Source organism: Brachyhypopomus gauderio, chromosome 16, assembly GCF_052324685.1.
Source record: "Brachyhypopomus gauderio isolate BG-103 chromosome 16, BGAUD_0.2, whole genome shotgun sequence".
Taxonomy (NCBI): domain Eukaryota; kingdom Metazoa; phylum Chordata; class Actinopteri; order Gymnotiformes; family Hypopomidae; genus Brachyhypopomus; species Brachyhypopomus gauderio.
Window position 1 is genome coordinate 16,084,884 of NC_135226.1, and position 14,375 is coordinate 16,099,258.

The window sequence follows — 14,375 nt, forward strand, 5'->3', positions numbered from 1 at the left end:
ATAAATAAATACATAAATAATGTTACACACACACATCAGCTCTCAGACTATACATATAGAATATACATACATATACAGTAACGTGTACCATTACACTGATTAATCTGAATGAGGCGTTTTGGGGAGGTTAAGGCTCTAATTATCATGATCCATTCCCTCTATCATCTAGCACAATGTAACATAACGGATCTTCTTTACAAATGTAGATTTTATTAGAGCTGGGCTTAACATGAATTTTTCTTGTGTTTTAGACACCTCATGACCTGTATTCATCAAAGAAGTCCAAAGTCAACAAATTAATATCCCAGGAGGTCAGAGACGAGGCATGAACAAAGTCTGGAGGCCAGATTTATGCTGTCAGAAACACATACAGTAAGGAAAAGCACATGTGGTATTAATAAACACACTCTGACACTGATTATGAGAAACTAGACATGCAGATTCTTAGGATCTGCCGAATGCAAACACAAACATTAAATGTTCAACACGGTATGATGTTGTTACATTTATATTTTCCATATTGCTAAAATGTTAGTAATGTTAGAGGTTAAATATTGGAAACGCTGACTCATGATACAAAAAAAATAAATGCAATATACTGGAAGTATTTCAGGTTTTTTTTTCTTTTTCAGGGAAAATATTACATAATGTACATGGGCACATCCGCACAGAACAGCAACACCAACCCTTTCTCCCCAAAAGACCTCCATCTCTCTCCCCACACAGACCCCTAGCCAGCTCCTCCTTGCACTCTCCAAGAAGATATCTGAGCCCAGTATTTGGGACACGTTCCTTGTCAGACAACCAGTGTTGTGCAAGGCTTCCCCTCAGCATCGGCTACACTTCAAATTGGATCGATACTTAATGAAGAGAGAGAGAGAGAGAGAGAGAGAGAGAGAGAGAGAGAGAGAGAGAGAGAGAGAGAGAGAATGACCTTTTTCACAAACCGGCAGATGGATTTGAAGGTTAAAAATGGCATAAAATATTTCAGGCTGCATCCAGTTCTCCAGAGACCAGGACAGGAGAGGGGGGAGGTTTAGTGTGAGGCAGAAGCATTTTTTTTTACCCCATTTCGGATGTTATACCAATTTTCCTGATGTCGCTTTTAATTTAGCAGATGAGTATCTCATTCGTGTGTGTGTGTGTGTGTGTGTGTGTGTGTGTGTGTGTGTGTGTGTGTGTGTGTGTGTGTGTATGTGTGTGTGTGTGTGTGTGTGTGTGTGTGTGTGTGTGTGTGTGTGTGTGTGTGTGTGTGTGTGTGTGTGTATGTGTGTGTGTAAGTATGCATCGCTCCATTGAGAACTCTTATTAGATTCAAGGTGCAGGATAATTAAATAGGCTGCATTTGGTTCTGTCTAGAGGGGAGTGGATGGTTTGGAATAGCAGTACCGTAACCACTAAAGGCAATCCCCACTGCCGATAAAACGCAGATGAAAAACAAATAAACAAAACACACAAACATTTCTATTTGAGGGTCCAATAAAATATTGATTGAAATGTGAGTTCTGACCTTTTCTTGTTAACAGATTTGTTGTATTTCTTCTCAACATTTAATGTTGAGTACCATGAATAATAATTAAATGCAGAAAACATCTTCATAATCATTACACAATATTAATGCCATATACAGGACAATATACAATATCAGTTGCACATACAGGACAATATACAATATCAGTGCCATATGTTGACATTTTTGAGGTGAAGCAACTATGTCAACAATGCAGTAAAAACGACTCCTTAAAGGTCCCCAAAAATCTGGGTCATTTGTAAAAAGGAGCCCTCTTTGTTTCAACAGAAAGGTCATGTCATCCATGACAAAAACACAGCACTTATTCTCACATTCGCTGCTTTAATGAACGTCACAGTTTTTCCTACCAAAGAAACTCAAGATCCGGCAGCCTAAATCTCACCAGCCGTTGTTGGGCCCCATTACACAGCTGTGTTCCTCGCAATCAAGCCGCCTTTCCTGTTCTCCGTGCAAAAATAAAAGCACTCACGACTGCTCCCTCTGGGTGTGTGCAAAGAGCCCTCCTGGAGGTGCTCAGACTCCCAACTTCCTGCGCTTCTGCGAGCCGTTTCCTGTGCGAAGCGGGCAATAACAGGATGTGGGAAACAGGTGGTGCTCCAGTGAGGAAGAGGTCAGAGGGAAACCGGCCTCGCCCCATGGAATCCACGAGAGGGAGAGGCAGCGAAAGGGAGAGAGAAAGCAAACAAGGCAGGAGCCGGCCACGTTCAGACTCTCTCACGACCGCTGCCTCCCCCCGCCTTTCTGATGCTTCCCTGACCTGGTTTGAAAATGTCACAAGGTTCAAGGAGATGACTAGAGGGAGTCAGTAACTATGGGAACACTCTGGTCACATGCCTCCAGAGGTGACATCCTTTTTTTTCTTTTTTTTTTTACTTTTTGACTTGGTACTTTTTGAGGTCAGTTGGATAAAAACTACAACTACCTGAAATAAATTCAACTGCCATGCGTATTCTGAGCCTGTGCGACAATCCTGGCCAAAGGAGGACAGCACAGAGCAAGCTCCCTTCCTTCACTAAAAGGAATTAACAAGCCTCGCTCCCTAATTTATTAGGCCATCTAAGGCAGAGCAATAAAAGGCACTCAGCGCTCTCTCCTTGTGCAGCGTCGCACCGTGCCAGTGGGGATCTGCGGGGGCCGTAGACGGAGCTCAGCGTCAGCCGCGCTCCCTCACCGGCCGCCATTTGGCTGCGGGATTAGCGGCAGTCGATCCGGCTGCCAGCTGTTGCTTGACATGACTTCGCATCTTAGCTTACATCAGTCGACCAGCACGCTCCCCCGAGGGGTGCCGTAACGACCCACATGCCAGCACGGCCGCCCTGGTTCTGCTTCGCTCGGACCGGCTCGGACACACGGATGCTCAACCGCCCCGCCCAGTGCACAGGTACGTTTGGAGGCTGCGCTAAACTGGGGCGCTCGCGTGACGGTGTGCAGGAGCGCTCTACCCCCCCCCCTACCCCACTGAGAGGCGTGCAGTGTGACACTCGGGTCCGTGATTTAATAATTAGGTTGCAGGAGGCGGTAACTCACTCCGTCGGGTTTGAGGGACGATCCTGTAAGTTGGGCCTTTAGTAGTACGGTTAGCACAGTCACAGTGGAGGGGAAAAGTGCCTCTCTATTTAAATAATGCACACATGCATATACTGGGTTCGGTACTCTACTCATTCTGCAGGGGGGTGTAACTGAGGAAATGCCAATTAGACAAAAGCAATCGATGCTGAAAAAAAAAGCCTGCAGGGTCAATATAACAAAATTCGAGAAGCGACAAGTAGCGAGACAGTCTTAAACAGGCAGAGCGTAATCGGTGGAGTATCTAATGAAGCCACACTCGGGATCTCTGCAAGTTCATTTGTTTGAAGTATAAAGGCGAGACTGAGGGGGGTCTGTTTATGGGCGAATAGAACAATGTTTACAGCGTGGGCTGATGAAATTAAAATGCTGCTCCTCTGCCTCTTTTGCTCCTGCGACATCCAGCGACGTGTTTACAAGATGTGGATTTTATTAGCAGACTCTAGCCAGCCCAAGACTTGCGTCACATTCAAACGCTTCTCCAACAAAAACCATCTGCATTTGGCTCTGAACCGTAACACATTAAATTAAGTAAAACAAGACTAGGAGGCTGTATATAGGATACAAGTAACAGGTAAGTGCATTAGATGTAGTCCTAGTGTCTACCTCTTCTGCTGTATGACAGTGAGACCTTCCAAAATAACAGCCTCATCCCGAACTCCTTGTGTACAAAGTAACAGGAAGTAACGGAAAGTAACAGGAAAAGGAAGTGACAGTCGAGGCTACAGCAGATTGGCTGGGGGGTGTCGAAGGGGCGGGTCGGACAGGAAGTCTCACCTGTTTGATGCGGTCTGGGTTGACGGTGGTCTGTGGCTGAAGTATGCTGACCGGCTCTGCTTTCGGAGCACTCTGGGGCATCTCCCGCACCTTCTCAGCTATGAAGTCATGAACGCTGTTCAGGGCCTCCACCGTGCCCTGGATCAGACACACGCGTTCAGTCGTTCCTGGCAGACAGGGAGAAAGAAAGAGAGAGGGAAAAAACAGACAGACAGAAAAAGAAAGAGAGAGAAAGAGAAGAGGCCAGTTCGTCACTCCGTTGAATGAGACACATTAAAGTTGCAGTAAAACGGTTACATTCATGAGCGCATTGAATGTTCTGTAGTGAAAGATAACAGATTTCCACAAAAATTATATTATGACTCCCGATACTGTCTTGGCTCTCCACATTTTAATGTTTGACATTGTTCCCAGCAAGCTGGTCTACTGCACTATAACAACATCTACCCAATCTTTCTGAACCTCGTGGCGTATGATGAGACAGGATAGTCGGGTGTTGTCTTAAGGCTCAGTAATCTTCCAAATGTTTCCAAAGGGTACAGACAGATGGGAGTGCAGCATGGGCTTGTCGTGGATGATTTGGAGGGGTAAGATGCCGACCATGTAACAATTTTTCCTCACGGTTCAATCTTGAACCATCAACCGTTTTCTTTGCTGAGATTCTATATTGTTGCCCCAACTATTATGGTTTGGTGTAACATTGTGTGTAGCACAGCACACCAAATGACCTTTCAAAGGTAATATTGCTGGCTGACAAATCCCTTGGTTAAACCTTTTTAAGCAGGCAAATCTTTAAATATGATTGATAGTTCATTGTTATAGTGACTGAAGATCCAGGACTAGAGCATCTGGATCTACGTACATATGTACTGGACTTACGAAAGCAGCTGCAATAACAGTTGTCTGGCAGTGCTGCTATTTTAGGCGGTCTATTCACAGACGGCCTTCCATTAGACGCCCAGAAGTCTCCATGTTTAATTAATTCTGATATGATATCAGTTGTCAACTTGCATTCTTTAAGTGTACCAGTAGTGTACCCATATGGAACACATGCACACGCTAAGGGTGAAGTTCTGGAGGTACGCTGGTCCACAAAATAGCCAAGGTTTTGGTGAGGTTTCAGCACGGGTCTATAAGAATTGGCATGAGCGCTCCCTAGCAGGAGGTGGAGCTCAGAAGGTAATGCAGTGTCACCCGCAACAGTAACCACCCCCCAACCATACCCCCCCCCCCCCCCCCCCCCCAAACCAGGGTAACGTCTCCTGACATGCAGTTGAGGGTGAGGGCATTCACATCCCAGAATCAAAATAATAAAAGCCAGAGACGGGTGAGACAGGCAGAGAAAGAGGGGAAGAGAGAGAGAGAGAGAGTGAGATGGAGTGAGCGAGCCAGGATTCAGTCTCAGTCTTTTGGCTCCGGGGAGGGTGGGATGCAAATCAGGCCTTATCGGCGCAGTGCAGTATGGGCTTCCGGCTTCCTTGTGCCTACCATTGTTTTTGTGGAGTGAATGTGATTGGGTCAGGTCCCACATGGCTCCACAAGGCTCTATAAATACACCAAAATGAAGGAACATCAGGCTCATGGCTCAGTTGGGGAGGGGGGGGGGTGTAGAGATGTAGAGAGAGAGGAAAGCTTTACTGAGCTCCCGACAGCTGGTGGCCCAAGAGTAATCTGGGACGGACCAATCAGGGAGGCAGATTATTAGAGCACAGATCACCACTGCCTTGGCAGTGAGATCAGAGGGGGGTTAGCCTGTAAAGGGACACCGGTTCAGCGGCAGGCAACCACTACGCACTACATCACAGCCAAACCGTCGCTCAGTAACTTCTCTCAGCCACTTCGTATTAGTGTCAGTTTCATTCATCTGTTTTAACATTACAGTGCCCACAGCCGTTGATGGCAAAATCGGCTTGATAAACATAAACCATGGTACCATTACAGCAGTCACCCAGTTAGGGCACAGGGCAGTGTTCAGATGCACAGTGATGTGCAGACAGCCGGCGACACAGGAACTTGGCAGGCGGTGATGAATGTGGTGTATGATGGCTCTGGGGGGTGTGCAGGAAGTTGGGACTTGGCGGGGGGCACCACAAGTTCAGCAGGCTGCCTCCCTCCCTCTAGAGGGAAGTGCCACATTGTGATAAACATTTAAGTTACTATTCCATGCTGTGGACTAAGCAGGATGGCCAGTTGGCTTGATGCACCACAAACACACACACACACGCACACACACACACACACACACACACACACACACACACACACACACACACACACACACACACACACACACACACACAGCAGCCGGGACAGAGGAAAGCCCTCGGAAACGTGCTTGGGCCAGCACGAGTGACAGCCCACTGTGCGAGTGGCGAGCTGTAAAACCCGCATACAGAGCCGGAACTGTGATTTAGGTTCAGTCCGGTGGTCCATGGCCTCAGCTCCAGCAGAATCTGATGTGCAGGAGTGTGTGTCCGTGTGCGTGTCCATGTGTGTGTGTGTGCGTGCCTCCCATTAAGGAGCAACATCTGCTAACCAATGCTGCCTTGCGGTTTTAGGGACCAACAAAGGGACGCGTCAGCTGCGGAAACACCCTGCCACCATGGGCTGATGGGTTTTTATGGAATTTTGCACGTAATTGGATGAGTCATACGCTCCTCTATACCGGTCACTGGGTTGAGCTCGTCCTGACAGGTTGGGCTCCTGAGATCCTTCACATGAAATCTAATGTGTTAAGATAACCGAGCATCTGTTAAAACAAACACTTCAGAGGCGAAGACTGAGAAGTACGGCTGCCTTAAAAAAAAAAAAAACAGTTCCAGCTGCTGAAAGAGCAGCTAACTGGAGAAGAAGACAGAAAACTGTACTTGAAGCACTGTAATATAATATGTGATCATTTAGACCTGAAGATTAAGCAGCACATACAGAAACTTTAGTCAAAGACTCAATAGTGTGACTACATGAGATCATTTTTGGATGAGTTCAGTGAAGTTCTCATCCAAGCTCAGACAAAGTGACCAAGACTTCTGGAAGACCTACGTTGGCTGCACAATAACGCAGTTCTTTATGCATTCTGTGTTGCTGTAGTGTAGGTCAGCACACCACAACCCCCCCACTACCCCCCCACTGTGATCCTGAATCTTGTCCCTGGGGAGAGACGATGGCTGTTATTTGAAAAGTGCTGATCACAAGACATCCCAGTGTGCTCAAAGAGGCAGGGAAGGCGGATCGATCCAGTGACTGACAGGACACCGTGCCAATAGAAATAACTGCAAGCTCAATAACCAATTACATTGCCTTGCGCAGCATAACGAATGAGAGCAGCTGCCGGGTCTAAGAGAAGAGCTGAGGACGCAGAGCGCAAGAGCCTTCCAGGAAACGAGGTCCCCACACCGTGGCTGCATACGCGAGCGCGTTTTGGCCTTGATTGGCTCCTTCGGCGAGTCCCCAGTGAAACTCGGGAGAGCTTTGGAACACACAACCCTGCCCACGGACAAGATTACAGATGTTTCCTGGCTTTGGGCTTGAGAGAGAGTGAAAGTGAGACAGTGAAAGGGTGTCAGAGACAGAGAGAGAGGGAGAAGAGAGAGAGAGGGAGAGGGAGAGGGGAGAGAGCTGAAGAAAAAAACCCCAGCCATCAGCAGTCGTCGGTGACTTGTATTTTCCTGCGGGTCAGTTGACTGCAGAGCCCAAACGGACACGTCTCACAGGAGCCCAGGCCTCCACTCACAGAGGGACCAGAGACAACTGGGACAGCAGGCTTAAAGTCATTATCCAGAGAGACACCTGGGCCCAGCTAGTGTGCATGTGTGTGTGTGTGTGTGTGTGTGTGTGTGTGTGTGTGTGTGTGTGTGTGTGTGTGTGTGAGCACGGGCGTTCGGGAAGGGGGGCTCTCTAGACCCACAACACAGTCGATCACCACAGCAACTGGCAGACCCCCTGAAAATATTGTGGGGCAGCTGCCGATGATGTAATGTGTTTTTATTTAAAGCAGATCGGTGTTGTGTGCGCAGGGCAGCGGCGGCGAGCGTCACATGTGCTTATGTCATTATGTCAGGGAAACTTGGAGACTTCGTGCGTCTTGAAACCGGTCGTGGTGCGTCCCTTCCAGCGCACCTTCGGGCCGCCGACGGGACCAGCTGCGGGACGGTGATGCAGGACGGAAGAAAGGCAGCGCGACCTTTAGGTCTCTCGAAAGGAAGAGTGAGCACCAAGAAAGTGGTGGAAGAACCTCTCCAACGAATAACAAAGGTCTTGGAAGAAAGGGTGAATTCCTCTTCGGTGATGTCACTCTTATTGAGGGTATGCTCCACCCACCCCCAACTTCCTCTTACAATAGCCTTCGCCTGATCACCCCCACCTCAGAGGCCTTGATTTAAAAAAAAAAAAACCCCACCCACCCACCTCTCAACTCTAGAGGGACGTTGCCCTGGTTACGGGGCCTATGGCGGTAAACAGCTGAAAGACTGGGCAGTTACCTTCTCATATGCTCGGTCTCTCGCCCTCTGAAGACCCTTATTTCACACTCCTCTGAGATGTTTCAATAGAGAGAGAGTGAGAGAGACGGTGTTTGGTTGAAGAGATATCAAGTGGAGTGAGAGGGAGGGGAAAGCTAGTGACACGGAAGAAGGGAGACGATAAATGGAGAGAAGCAGAGATAAATGCCAAACGCCAAAATGATTTTTCTTTCCGACTATTGGAGACAGAATGTGTAACGTTGCTTAATGTAAAAAAATAAAAATAAATAAATAAACTTTTGGAGGTGTGAGTTGGTCAGGGTTGGGGGGGGGGGGGGGTGGTTTTAAACTGGGCTGCCAGGTGCCTCTGAAACGATTAGGCCAGTTATACTTGTTGAAAATATTTCTTGCTTGCATTAGCTCAACTCAATGCCCCGAAGAGACGGGTGAAGTGGAATTCTAATTAGGATGCGATGAATAACCGGTATCTTCTAAGCCAATCACGTTGCTCGCCTCATGCGCGTTAACGAGCTGCACTAAGTGCGATGCCTAAACACAGGAATGGAGCAGGCAGGGCAGCGGCGAGGACGTTCCACTGAAGAGCAGCACTAGAGATCCTCATGCATGAAGCGCAAGCCAAGCATGAGCAAACCATTGAGGCTCCTAGTATACTTCATTACTCTATTCAACCACAGCGGATTAAGTGTTGAGCCCAATGTTATAAATGACGCCTGCTCTAGAACCGTTAGTAATCATATCTGCCATAAGGTGTCATGACTATGTATGTCATGAGCGCCTTTGTTGAAGAATTTCCAGCAAGCATTTGGTTGGCGGCTGACGCTTTCGGCAAAAGAGCGTTGGGTTGTAGCCCGTGCCCATTGGACATCTTAGTGCAACGTCGTAAATATTCATGAGAACGGTGACACCTTGCTTGGGCACGCCTCGTGCAAACTGCCGTTTCTTGGCATCCTCCCTCCCATCCTTGTGCACCTCACATTCCACAAAAGTGCGAAATGAGCAAAACACACACAGAAGCAGGCCCGAAGTCCTGCACCCCTGAGAACAGGACTTTTAACACTGAGATCCAGCGCTGAGAGATATGCAAGGGGAACTTTCATTTGACAGTTCCAGATTAACTATAGAGCGCTGTCAGACTTCCTAAATCTAAACACAGTGCAAGTTGGAAACACAGTGTGGAAAAGCGGCCCGTGCTACGTGTAACCGTGAACACATTTGCAACTCTGGCTTCTGCAGCATGTTCGTCCATGAATTATGTGGCCCACTAAAGAAAGATCCAAGAAAGATCTTTTTGAAGTCTTCGACCAATTGCTGATGAAACTGAACGGCCTCCTCTGCCTTGGAGGAGTGCAGAAAGGACGGGTTAAACCGAAAGATAGCTTAGCATTTGCTCCTTGTTGTATGGGGCCTTAGTTTATGACTAGCGAATGTACTGCTTAAGTGTTTTCAAGTATTTGGGAAGCTATGTTTTCAGATCAGCCCGCCACATGGAAGTGTCTGATGTGTAGTGTGTGCTTTAGGTAAAACATGCTTCTAAACAAAGCACAGTGTGTGTTCATGCATTGTGTGTGCTAGCCCCCCTGAAGTGTGCTAATATCACACACATTTACGTGCGCCAGCTATGTGGCCCACCAGGTAATGCACTCCCTCTATTTTTAAAAGATTCCTTCTCAACTCTCATCTCAGTGCACACTGAGAGGCATGGAGTATGCCTACCCTAACGTACAAAAGTCCGCACATGCAGGCATAGGCCTACCCACTCGCTTTGTGCACACCATCTCACAACCCCTACCACATTTGCGGTCTCTGAAGGCCTTTCAGGTAACTGGAGCTGGTGTGAATTCTTGGTCAGTACAGATGATTCCATCAGTGACTGATGGCTATCTGGCATTAGGCTGAGGAACACAAGAGGCGGAGTCACCCCCACCCCAGCCTCCACTATCCCATCATCCCCCGTGAGGGCGCTCAGGCGACCTAATTAAGATCCTTCCCTGCTCTCCGCTCCTTCCTCTGTCCTTGGTATGAATAATGAAGCAGCCTCTACAAGCTGCAGAATGACAGAAAGAAATATGTGTGTGTGTGTGTGTGTGTGTGTGTGTGTGTGTGTGTGTGTGTGTGTGTGTGTGTGTGTGTGTGTGTGTGTGTGTGTGTGTGTGTGTCACACTGCCTGCCTCCACAGCTGTGCAGCTGCACTGGGGTGCTCAGACCCCTGCTATCAGTGATCAAACTCAGCACACATCTGCTGTGCTCTGGGCCTCCTCCAGAGAAATGCCTCACTGGCCCCCCTCCACCCCCTCCACCACCACCACCACCACCACCACCACCACCCCCAGGTGACTGTCGTCAGACGTCACAAATTACCACAGATTAATCAACGAATGTGGCATCATCAGTGGATTGGCGAATGTGGTGGTGCTCTACAGGCATCCATATTCAGGATCACAACATTTAAATTCACCTTCTGTTTTTTTTTTTTTATGTCACCTTGAATTTCCTAAGAAACATTCACTCCAAATTAACTGTGAACATAAATCCTTATGAAAAAAAAAAAACAACCTTCTGATGTCAATGTCCAATTAGTAGAAAACCAAAGGTAATTAGTATCTAGTGCAGACTGATCAAAAGGACTTTGGTTACATCAAAGTATTTTCTGCTTACAGTATCTGGCTTGCATATTACGTTTTGGTAGGAGTTAATTAGTTTGGAGTTTCCTCAGCCTAAAAGTCAGTTTGGAGTTTCAGTATCTTTTAAGAATACTTGTTTTTTCCTAGTGTGAAATTTACCTAACTGAAACAGAAAAAACCACATTGTCACCTTTTGTTGAGACTTGGATGAAATAAGAAGTTGCTAATTGCTTTTAAAAGCATCTACTAGGGCTGCTAGTTAGGGCTGCCATGAGATCAGACCCTTGTGTTGAAGTCAGCATCTCAGGTCCACGACAGTGTGCAGGAAAGCACGAAACACGGCACTTGACATGACAGAAACGACAGCGGGCCTGGTTGCACTGCTGCTGAGCACTGATGTGCATTCAAAATGGCAGCGACCTTTTCCCGGGTGAGTATGGGATGGCATTCCTGCTCATGAGCAAGAGGAGATCTCTGGGGGTTTGGGGAGGGGAGAGTAGGGGGGGCAGGGGGGCAGGCTGTAGCGCTATCCTCTGCCACGTAAAACTCTCCCCTCTCTGTCCTCAGCTCGTTGAGGGCATCTCCCTACGGTGGTGTTGGGTTCCACACAAGTGCTCAGAGCCCAACACACACCTGTCCCCCTTTGCCCGCAGTCTGTCAAAGTTGTCTAAACACTGCCAGTCTGGAGCACTTCCAAATTCGATTGGATTGTACTAACCCCTCTTACCCCGCAGATGCACCCCCCACCCCCCCCCCCCCCCCAACGGGCCCCCAGCCTGGTGCCCCCTCTCACTTCCTAACAAGTCCAGCGTTCGCTGACTACAGAAAGACATCTCCGTCTGACGGCCGGTCCGCGTGCGGTGAGCCATGTGCTCGTGTCCTGCGAGCGTCAGCCAGACTGGCGGAGGAAACACGCCCGGAGCTTCAGCTCTTAATCACAACCCCACAGAACCTACAGCCCTTAAGCCCCGTTTTCCATTTACAGTTTCCCCTTTCACCTCCAAAGTTGCCCCCACCCCATCAGCCTTTCTGGGCAGTCCGAAGAGCTCACCCACTAAGGCTCTCTCAAACCAACCCGAGGGCAACAGATGTAGGACCACAGTGGAGGTTTTCTGGAGGGTTTTTGTTGTTGTTTTTCTGGAGGGGGGCAGGGTGTGTCGTTTGCTCAGACTGCAAACTTTTCTTTCTTGCTTTCAAAATTGCCATTAATCACCTCTGCCTCAACCCCGCCAGCAACCTTATCCATGGTGACGGGAGAATGCTTGCCGTTTTACATCATGCACAAAATCTGTTCCCTATTTTGTACAGCTGGAATTCCAGTGAGGTAATAGAGTCTGGAGCCAAGCGAGTCCAGAGGGCCTGGTCTGTGTCTCTCCAAGCGGCCGTCAGCTCTGCACACACGGGCGACATACAAAACATGCGCCCGACACCCAGCACACGCACACGACCTAAAACCAGATCCTCCCATGCACGTCGCGGACACAGTCCCAGTGCATATGGACAAACAGGATCTGTGTAACGTGGCATTTGCATGGCAAGAGAGTCACGCAGTTGTCACGGTTTCCCTGCCATGACAACATGGGCTTGTGATGCGGAGGGACAGTCGTTCCGCCGCCTGTTCTCCGGGCCTGAGCGTCCGTGGGGGAAACCGCTGAGATACGCGAGGCTTGTCGTTTGGACCTAACTCTTTTGGCCTGACCTGGGTAGATCCACAGAACGCCATCAGCTCTGTATGTCAAGAGGAGTTTCATTCCACAGCGTCTGCCAAAAAGGCATGTGCCATCAACCTCACCCGGGCAGGAAGTTACACTCGGAGGGGTCGCGACACTCCGAGCAGGGAAGAACCCCACTCGACACTCGTGGAGAAGCATTTCTTTCTTTTCCTCTGTGTGTGTGTGTACAGGAGGTCTTTTCAGCAGCAAAACTTGGCCTTTCTCCTCTTTCCTGAGATTTGGCGGCGAGAGTGTGCGGAGCGGGCCAGACAGCGCCCGCCGCGGCACTGCAAGGCGCTGGACACTTAGCGACAAAAGGGGCCTCAGAGAAGTGCCTTCTCCCGGCTGCACCTGCCCCGCGTGGGAGAGGGAGGTGAAACCGTGCCTGAAAGGGGGGCTGAAAGCAGCGATTGTGATGCCTGCGATGCACGTGTGGCCCGGTGTCCAACCCCCCATCCGTCCCCACGGCCAAGACCGAGGACCGGTACAAACGGCAGTCATTACGAAGGGGAGGAGGAGAGGCTTCTTCTCAAAGCCACCTCTCTTCACGTCTCCCGCCTGCATTCGCACATCTCATCCTGTCTCCTTGTTCCTTGTTCCTCACATCTGGGAGGGCCCTGGTGTAAAAGGGGTGTGCTGCAGGGTTTTGGGGGGCATTTGAAGGAATCGGTGATGACTGGGTAAGAAAATAGCAATTAGGAATCAGCAAAATAGCAATTAGCAATCTCCTTTGTGTCTGCGGTTTCACATAGCTGAAAGGGCAGAATCATATGGCCTGGGTGCCACAAGAGAAACATGCTGAAGTCCGTCAACATTTGCTGTACAAATATAGGTCCAATGCACAAATGACTAAATGGGAATCAAGTAGCAAGCTTCAATGGTTCATACACACTTCAAACCTGCTTTATACGCCTTATGTTTACACATCTTCATTCACAGTCTTTCTCATTTCTTCTTTACCACTGACCTGCATCGATATCCTCACAAGAGCACAACACATGAGGTAAAACAATAGGATCAAATGTCAGTGAGCATTAACCCTATCCTGCTCTCCTCTTAAAGAACCCTGGTCATGTGATCAGGGTCTCTCTGCCCTCACTTGCGGCCTGTGTGGCCTGGTCCTGCTGCCAGCGTCCAGTCTCGCCACCCTGACATCCAGCCCGACAGGAGCAACTGGGAAGTGTAATATTCATGGCATTTTTGATATCTTATATCTAATAGGTGCCTTGGACAAGGCAGCTTGTGCGTTCAGTTGGGAGAACGTAATTAGTTTCTCTCAAGCCTATATGAAGCGTATGCATATTCCACCGTGGCATGGCTGTAGGGTCAGAGATAATTAGCGGTGGCCGATCCGTTGCAATTAAAGCAAGCACCCAGGCTGTGTGTTGAAGGGGACGTTCCGACAGCTGATGGCTTTGTCAACCAAAGAAGACATGAATCATCAGAGCTTGGCAGACAAGATGAGGAACATGGGTGGTGTGTGGATGTGTGTGTGTGTGTGTGTGTGTGTGTGTGTGTGTGTGTGTGTGTGTGTGTGTGAGAGAGAGAGAGAGAGAGAGAGAGAGAGAGACAGAGAGAGAGCAAATGTGAGACAGAAAGAGTTAGGGGGGTCATTCAATAGGGATTAGAGAAATTGGGAGTAGGTGGAGAGGGGGCTGGTGGAAGGAGGCGGGGGGGGAGGAGTAAGGAG

The 14,375-nt window shown here is 48.8% G+C and overlaps 1 protein-coding gene and 1 long non-coding RNA gene across 2 annotated transcripts in view; one reads left to right on the forward strand and one right to left on the reverse strand.

Annotated features, from left to right (window-relative positions):
* The window catches only part of LOC143478309 (uncharacterized), a 3,874-nt gene extending 2,423 nt beyond the window's left edge, over positions 1-1,451 (forward strand). The window contains exons 2-3 of the long non-coding RNA XR_013121726.1: positions 252-372; positions 633-1,451. This is a non-coding gene — a long non-coding RNA (uncharacterized LOC143478309). The remainder of the gene's footprint in view (positions 1-251; positions 373-632) is intronic.
* nova2 (NOVA alternative splicing regulator 2) overlaps positions 1-14,375 on the reverse strand; it is a 43,288-nt gene that overhangs the window by 12,805 nt on the left and 16,108 nt on the right. Inside the window, exon 3 of the mRNA XM_076977270.1 lies at positions 3,875-4,041. Coding sequence (XP_076833385.1) covers positions 3,875-4,041 — 167 coding nt within the window. The remainder of the gene's footprint in view (positions 1-3,874; positions 4,042-14,375) is intronic.